The sequence below is a fragment of the Eutrema salsugineum genome, unplaced genomic scaffold, assembly GCF_000478725.1.
Source record: "Eutrema salsugineum unplaced genomic scaffold, Eutsalg1_0 scaffold_11, whole genome shotgun sequence".
Lineage (NCBI taxonomy): Eukaryota > Viridiplantae > Streptophyta > Magnoliopsida > Brassicales > Brassicaceae > Eutrema > Eutrema salsugineum.
The window spans coordinates 1,898,469-1,907,405 of NW_006256901.1; the positions used below are offsets into that span (position 1 = coordinate 1,898,469).

The 8,937-nt window shown below is 36.9% G+C and overlaps 1 protein-coding gene across 1 annotated transcript; it reads left to right on the plus strand.

Moving 5' to 3' along the window:
• Positions 1-6,316: 6,316 nt before the first annotated feature.
• On the plus strand, positions 6,317-6,832 carry LOC112089937 (glutathione S-transferase T3-like). The gene has a single exon (XM_024160809.1). It carries the CDS (start codon positions 6,317-6,319, stop codon positions 6,830-6,832), a length of 516 nt encoding a protein of 171 aa, XP_024016577.1.
• The last annotated feature ends 2,105 nt before the right edge of the window (positions 6,833-8,937 follow it).

Sequence of the window (8,937 nt, forward strand, 5' to 3'; positions counted from 1 at the left end):
TCGGGTTCATTGATTAGTTTATGATTATATATAGCTCTTGTGTTTTGCTTTTTGGGAAAGAAGCCTGATCATTGTGTTATTGTCTTATCTTCAGATGCTTTTTTATTCCCTAATTCAGATGGTAACAAACAGGTAAGCACATTGATACCAATAATGCTCTTTAACTTTTGTAAAGGCACTGGTAATGGTTGGTTTCTAATGATATACACTCGGACTTTAAGGAGCTTATGGTTGAGATGGAGTCCTTGAAAGACGTAAGCAAGAAATGCAATTTTGTTTGTTTTTAAAGGATACTTTACAGTTGAATTGTTATATGTCTCCATCTGATTTGTCACTTGTTTCAGTCGTTGGCTAAAGCGGAGTACTTAGCAGAGGTAATCAAGAAATAATGTTATTCATCTGAACTTGTTTGATCTGTGATGTCTCCACCTGATTTTTATCTTCTTTCAGTCGATTAGGGCCAACATGACCTCCTTGGAAGAGGTAAGCAAGAAATGGTATTAGTTGTTTGATTTTGGAAAAGACAGTTATGGTTGATCTGTAATGTCTCCACCTGTTTTTTCTCTTCTTTAAGTCTGTTATGGCTAGGTTTCAAAGATGTGAAGAGAGATTGGAATATTTTAATCGAGTACTGTGGCAACTTCTTGAGGAAGACAGGAAGAAACTGAGCCGAGTTTTATACGAGGGAATGAATCATCAGAAGAAACCATCTGATTTAGTGCAGAGGATGAAGGCAGAATATGGAATCTCTAAAAGCTAATTGAGTAGCTCAAGGTTTTGATGATCGGACATTATAGTTATATACCTCTTCACTTTTGAATTTTGTTAGTATATAATAGTATATATATCTTGGAAGAAACCCTTGAATGTTTATCAACTTTTGAGTAAACATTACTTTAGTTTGTTTTGTTGTTAGTAATTCAAAACTAGCTGTATTATACAGCTGAAACCCACACAATCTCAAGATGAACAGCAATATGTATAAGAAGAGTTGTTTGGCGAATAAATAAATAAATATATCATACTAGTTGAAATCCAAAATTTTAAAAGTCTTAAATGATGAAGCCTTGAATAAAAGCCATCATGGTTAATTGGTTATAGCTCTCTGTTGTTTTGCTTTTTGGAATAAAAGCCTGATTTAATATGACTGTTGTCTTTCCTTCAGTTGTGGATGCAGGAAGACTTATATATAGTTGAAGCCGAAAACGTAAGCACAGTGATCACAATAATACTCTTAAAGCTTTTTGTAAATATATATACTGATATACACAGTAATGGTTGTGATGATCTGTAATGTCTTTTGCATGTTTCAGCAAATTGCTAGGCTTAAAAAAGTGGAAAAGAAGGTTGACGATCTACTTCAGGTAAAAAACAAGTAATGGTGGTGCATCTAGTGCCCAAGTAGGTAAAAATTGGGAACAGTTAGGGTTGATCTGTATATGTTTTCATGTTTCAGTCGTCTAGGGCTCAAATGGCCGAGTTGAAAGAAATCAAAAAGATGATGAGCAAGTGACTTGTTGAAGAAGAAACTAGCAGAAATTTTCATGAGGAATAATGGATCTCAACATGTTTTTGTGCTCTGCTTCACCTTCTTCCTCTCTGTTTTTTTTTCATTGCTTTATTAGAGATAGTTGGTTATCTCCAGTTTACATAAATTAGATTTCGGTTTAGTCTCCTTTAGCTGAACCAAATATATATATATATATATATATTCATATGTACAGACCTTAGGGCATCTCCATCGCAGAATGAGTGGAGTCTCTTAGGTGGGATCGGCGTTATTTTTTGGGTTTAAAATTAACAAAAAATGCCCAAATCCATTCATATGGTATCTTCCCAGTGATACTTATGAACCCGTAACAAGCGAATATCATTGGATACGTGGCAGCTTATGATTCGGCTTTGAGGAAATGTGGGAACAAATTTTTTTCGGGGCATTTCTCGACACAAGGACAAAACCCTTGACATTTTTCTTCTCTTCACCAACCGAGACAAGATCGCCAACTGCAATCGCCGAATCGAATCGCCGTCACTGGAGCCGATAATCACGAGAAACTTCTCCGGTTGGTTAGCAAGGTACGCGATCTTATCGTAGCTCATAATTTCATCTTTATTTTGTTGATTTCGAAAGAATTAGGGTTTCGAGTTTGGGGGAAATTTCTAGTTTTTAGGACAGTTTGATTTTAGGGGTTTTTCAAAGCATCTGAGTCTGCGTTTGATTCAATTGTTTTGATTATTAGTTGTTAACGTATTGTAACATATCGAATTCGGTTATGGAAATCAGATTAAGGTTTCGTAAATGGAAACATTTTTGGGTTGACGAGGTTGATTGATTTGAGGGGTTTTACATGTAATACCTGTATGTGTTAGATGAATTCTGGTTTACTTTCTAACTATATGGAAATCTCATATATTAACTCTGTCTAGTTTCCGATTTTGGGGATTTTTTGAGATGTTCTTGTTTTTGTATTTTGCTTTGTTGACTTTGTGAATTCGTTAAGGTACTGATGTGTTGGTAGTATGAGTTAAAGTTTTTTCTTATTTGATGAGTTTAGGGAAGTGGTAACTAGTTGAAGAGTGTATAACCGATAGTTTGTGTTAAAGTTGAAGTGTTATCTAGTTGAAGAGTGGATTTCTTATGCAAATAGAAAGCCATTGTTTTAAGTTTCTTATGCATTTCATGTTTAGATTTGTTATGCATCATTGTGTAGAGTTTATTATAGATCATTAATATTGTCTTCACTTATGTGCATCATCGTTTAGATTTGTTATGCATCATTGTCTAGAATTTGTTATGGATCATTGATATTGTCTTCACTTATGTGCATTAGGCCTGGGCATTAAAACCGAACCCGACAAACCCGACCCAACCCGACCCGGAAAACAGAATTCGGGTTGATTTTGGTTCTACTGTTAAACCCAAATGGTTTTGATTTAATTTTTTTTCGGTTCTTGGTTCGGTCCGGGTCAGACCCGAGAACCATTTTGCGACCCGAAAGAATGTATATCATACATATAATATAGTTATAGTATATAGTATATACATTTACATAGTTACAGATTTTTTGAAATATTCTCCCGATATCTCCGCGACGTCGCCGATTCCACTTCCTTCTTCATCAAAAGTTGATTAAAACTCAAATTCGACAATCTGGAAGCATTATCTCGTTGTTCTCCTCATTCATCTTTTTCTAGAATCCAATCGCAGGTGATTTTAAACCCTTTTTCTTCTGTTTATTTTTTTTTTTTTGCAATCTCCGATTTTCATTATACTTCGACTTCGACGATTCAGTTTTGGATTTTGTGTCTCAATTAGTTTATGAGTTAGTGTTGTTTTTTGCCTGTTTTCTGTTTTTGATTGTGATTGGGATTTCGGGTTGAAGTATTCTCTTTTCTGGGTTCATGACTTCATGTATTCTGTTTGTTTTGCTAGGTCGGTGTGTGTGAAATTTAGATTAGAGGTTGGAAATTCATTGTTATTACGAATTTGTTTGGTTTTCTTTGAGACCCACTTTATTGCGAGGTCGCCGAGGTGTGTATGTTAGTGGGTTGTTTTCAAGGAATTGCTCTCCGCCTCTCTTAAAATGCTGTATTTTATTCAGTTTGACTTTGAATAGCTTCCCATTTTGGTTCGTATGAGGAGTAATATATACAATTCTGGATCTGTTAAAGCCTTATACTTGTTAAATTTATGAAAAACGGAGTATTGATGTATGTGAGAGTATCTGGCACACTTAATAAAATTCTGATATGATATAAAATGATTTTTAATATCCACTATAATTTTTATACAAGCATGAACGTGAAAACTAAAAGTTGTGTGATTGATTTCAAAACGTTATAATAATGTCTAGAGTTGTGTAAGTGCATCAAGAATCATTATAATAATGTCTTGTCTTGTTTCAAATTTAACATAGATTATTGTGTCTTTGTCTTTGATGCCGTGTTTTAGAGAATTGACTCTGTGTGATATATTGATATTTGCTGATGATTTTCGATTTGTTCATCTTTGTTGAATTGTTGTTTTGTTTGCTTGTTTTCCATCACTTTGCAGATGGATTCTTCATCACCACCTCACTTGAATGACAATGACGACCTGGAAGATGAAGTTGCAGATGATATTGGGAGTGCTCCTGCAAGTGGAAACAAGAGGAAGAGGAAAGAAGTTCCTACATCTACTTCACCGAAGGCTAAGTCTAAGCCAAAGGAAAAGGCTAAGAAGAAAGTGTTTAGCACAAGATCACCTGTATGGGAGCACTTCACAAGAACAAAAGAGGATGCATATGTATGCTTGTGTAACTACTGTGGTAAAAGCTTTGCTTGTGCGAGTACTAATGGGACAACTAGCTTGAATAAACATCTCACAATCTGCAAGGAACATCTAGCTTGGGTGGAAATTAAAAAAGAGAGTCAGAATGTTTGTGTTCGTTTTTTACGTTTGGCATTTGAATTTGTTTGGATTTGTTGGTTATTTTTGGTTTAATTCGGTTTAGGATTTAATTATTCATGAATTTTTCGGTTATCTCGGTTTATTCGGGTTTTTCGGGTCTAAAACCGAACCGAATCAATTGGAATTTTTTTTTGGTTCTGTATCGGGTTTTGATTTAATCTCTAAACCCGACCCGAACCCGAGAAGACCCGAACCGAACCGAACCGAAAAATTTTCGGTTCCAAAACGGGTTTAATCAGATCAATATTTCGGGACCCGAAAACCGTGGACCCGATCCGAACCCGACCCGCGGACCCGTATGCCTAGGCCTTGTGTAGCGTCGTTATGGATCACTGATAATGCCTTAACTGATGTGCAGATCATGCCGATAAGCTACAGTGAGCCTTCCTCTGATGATGAACCCATTGAAGACTTGCGTTGGGCCTACGCTGATGCCAACTACGGCATACTGGAGAAATGCTTCTGCAGAAAATAGCTGAAGGTTAAATGCGTCTCCAAAGCTGCAGAGACGGGCACTAATGGCCGCAAATTCTGTGTGTGTCCTGACTGGGTATACGACATATGATGAATACCTTACATGCCTTAGTTATTTTGTGTAATTTATATAAGATTGAAGACACCAGAACATATCTTTAAGTGGTGGGAAAAGGCTGTGGAAGAGCAGATCTGTAGGTTGGAAATCAGGATTCGAGCCCAAAAGGAGGACATGCTTGGGCTGCAAAGACTTCCGAAACAGAGCATTGGAGGAATATGGGAGGAGCTAAGGGAGCTCCACGATGAAGTTTCCAACCTTTACTTGAGCGAGATGGCTACCCAAGCTGAAATACGTGAGGAGCTAAAGGTGCTGCACGGTGAAGTTTCAGACCTGAAGCAGCAGATGACTAACCAAGCTGAAATATATGAGGAGCTAAGGATGCTGCACGGTGAAGTTTCAAACCTGAAGCAGCAGATCGCTAACCAAGGTGAAAACTCTCTGCTACTTTGTTTTTTTAGTGTAACTGCGGCAATCTCCTACATGTTGTCTTAGTTGCTATGAGCCGTTATGTGTTTAAGCGGTTATTGGCTGTTGTTGGCTATGTGTTGTGTTCTTTTTATTATCAAGACATCTCCTGTTAAGACCCTGAACTTATGTCATCTATGTATTTCCTTTGTTTGGTTATTGCTTTGTATATGGCTTTGTTTTTGCTTTCGTTTTTCTGTGTTTAACCTTGACAGGTTCGGCGTAGGAGGCAGGCAAGCATAGAAAGGTAATTATCCTTTTTCTCTCCTTTGTTTAATATTTTGTTCTGTTTGTATTTGGTTACTGATGACTTGTTTTTTTTTGCAGGTACCTTTGACGAAAACTAACTGGTTGAATGAACTTTATAGTTGGCGCCTAACGAGGTTGCACTCATGCGTTTTAACAAGGTCAGTGTTTTAGTTTTTGCATTTAAACTAGTTAGGTGGTTAGTATTGGTTTTTCTTGTCAAGCTTGCTGGTTTAGGTTAGGGTAAATAGTTGTTAGGTTGAAAGTTAAAGTCAATCTTGTCAAAACTCACATCTGTTTAGTTGAAGAGTTAATGCGCCTGTATTCATTCATTGCAAAAGAACTTTTAACACCTAAAATAATAAAACTTTTACAACACTTAAAACACAAAAAACAAAACTTTAACACGTAAAATCAAGAATCACTTAAACCTTATATAATGTCTCCATTGGTGAAACCCTTCTCTCGTTCACTCTTAAACTCTTAAACCCCTTTTCTTTCGTAAACTCTTAAACTCTTAAACCCCTTTTCCTTCTCTTATCCGTTCTAAATATTGTAAACTTCTTTCCTTCTCTTACCCGTTCATACTTTTCTAAGCTTCTTTCTTCTCTTACCATCCTATGGATTCACCAAACCTATATGGTAACTCCCAGAGTTTTATAAACCTCTTAAATAGCCAAGAGGAAAACTCTTTCTCCTTCTCACCGAGTATAGAGCTTGCATCATCACAAGTTCCAATGTTTAGCACACAGCAGAGTAAAGATAGAAGTGTACCGTCTGAGGATCGCACATCAAGAAGGAAGTGGCATCCTACTGAAGACGTTGTTCTGATCTCTGCTTGGTGGAATACCAGCAAAGATCCTATCGTCGGTAATGATCAAAGAGCAGGAGCATTCTGGAGCCGCATAACAAACTACTTCAACTCGAGTCCACTCTTAGCTAGTTTTCAAAACAGGACTTTAAGTCACTGCAAGCAGCGTTGGGGCCGAATTAATGATCAAACATGTAAGTTTGTAGAGAGGTATGAAGCAGCATTGAAAGAGCAAAGCAGTGGCCAAAACGAAAACGACGTGATGAAGAATGCTCATCAAATCTTCAATGATCACAGGTTTAAGTATGGCCTTGAGCATGCCTAGAGAGAACTCAGGCAGGACCAAAAGTGGTGCTCTTTCTCGGCTGTAAAAGATGCTGACCTAAAAAACAGAAAAAAGGAGATGGTTACTCAGCTCAGCCAGATTCAGCACAATCAGGAAGTCAAGGAGAGGAGTCATCACAGGTTCGGCCCCCTGGTGTGAAGACAGCCAAGATAGCCAAGGGTTAAAGGACGGTGCAGGGAGTTCAAGAGGAAATGGTCGACTTTACCAACATGTGGGAAAAAAAAAAACAGGATTTAGTACACAAAAATAAGCTCTCGAAGCAGAGAATGCTTGAGCATTTGCTCACAAAAGGAGATACACTATCAGAGGGTGAAAAAACTCTTAGGGAAAAACTCATTAGTGAAATCTTGTCTTAGTGTTTTATATATTCTATTTTGTGTACTTCTATATTTTTATGTTTATGTTTTCTCTATTCTGAACTACTATGTATTATGTCTTAATGGATGTTTGAAGTCTTTAATTTTAATCGGCTATTTTTTATGTCTTAATGGCTGTTTTTGTTATATATGTTAATCGGCAATATCTTTTTTTCCAAATGGATATGTTTTATATGTTGAGAGAATATGGGTCCTATAACTTTTGTTTTCTATTGTAGTACAGGTTGTGGAGACAAGTCAGGCACAAGTTGATGGAAGAGGGTTCCTATAAGAGTTGGTTCAAATGATGTACGCCACAAGTTTTGAATGTATGCATTGTAATCTTGTAAACCATATAGTTCAAGTGCTCGCCAGCCATTTATTTTGAGAGATGTTTTGTATCCACAAAATTGTGTAAATGATTATAAACCACATGTACATCTATATATAGAAAGTTCTTTGCATAAAATTATTATCACTCTCCATATCTTCTGTTAAACATCAACCGTCTGCCTCCTTATCAAAACAAAGTTCCCTCATTCACCTTTTTTCTAAACCCAAACCCTCTTTTATAATTTTTCATGGCTTCTTCTTCTAATAAAGTTTTCAATAATCCTTTTAGTGATGGTTTCAATGATGGTCTTGATGAGAGTTTTGATGAAATTTTTGATGACTTGTTTGATCAAAAATTTGACAATGCTTCAACACTTTACTTAAGCGACAAGCCGTTTCTAAACCCAAGAAGAAGAAGAGGGCATATATTGAAAGACAACACGAACTAGGTCACGACCAATTATGGAACGACTACTTTGCTGAAGACGCTACATATCCTTCCCATATATTTTGCCGTCGTTTTAGAATGAACAAGACATTGTTCATGCACATTGTAGAATGACTATCCAATGAAGTGCCATATTTTTAACAAAGGAGAGATGCTGTTGGAAGGCTTAGCCTATCTGGATTACAAAAATGTACTGCAGCAATCCGTATTTTGGCATATGGAAGTGCGGCTGACGCAGTTGACGAATACCTCCGACTTGGTGAAAGTACGGCAATTAAATGCTTGGAACATTTCACCGAAAGAATAATATCTCTGTTCGGGGATGAATACCTAAGAAGACCTACACCAGAAGATCTGCAATGCCTACTCGTTGTTGGAGAAATACAGGAGTTTCCCGAGATGATAGGAAGTATTGATTATATGCATTGGGAGAGGAAAAATTTCCCAACAGCTTGGAAAGGACAATATACACGGGGTTCAGGGAAACCAACAATTGTGTTAGAGGCTGTAGCATCACACGATCTGTGGTTTTGGCATGCATTTTTTGGACCTCCAGGTACTTTAAACGATATCAATTTTCTTGATTGTTCACCTCTTTCTGATGATATATTACAAGGCCGAGCTCCAAAAGTCAGATACTATGTCAACGGACACCAGCACAAGTTGGCATATTACCTAACCGACAGTATTTATCCAAATTGGGAAACTTTTATCCAATCAATTCCACTTCCACAAGCTGAAAAAGACAAGACATTTGCGAGATGCCAAGAAAGTGTACGAAAAATTGTCAAAAGGGCTTTCGGAGTCTTGCAAGCCAGGTTTGCCATTGTTAAAAATCCAGCTCTTATTTGGGATAAGGAAAAAATAGGAAATATCATGCGAGCATGTATCATATTACACAATATGATAGTAGAAGACGAACGAGCATTCAACACTCAATACAATCT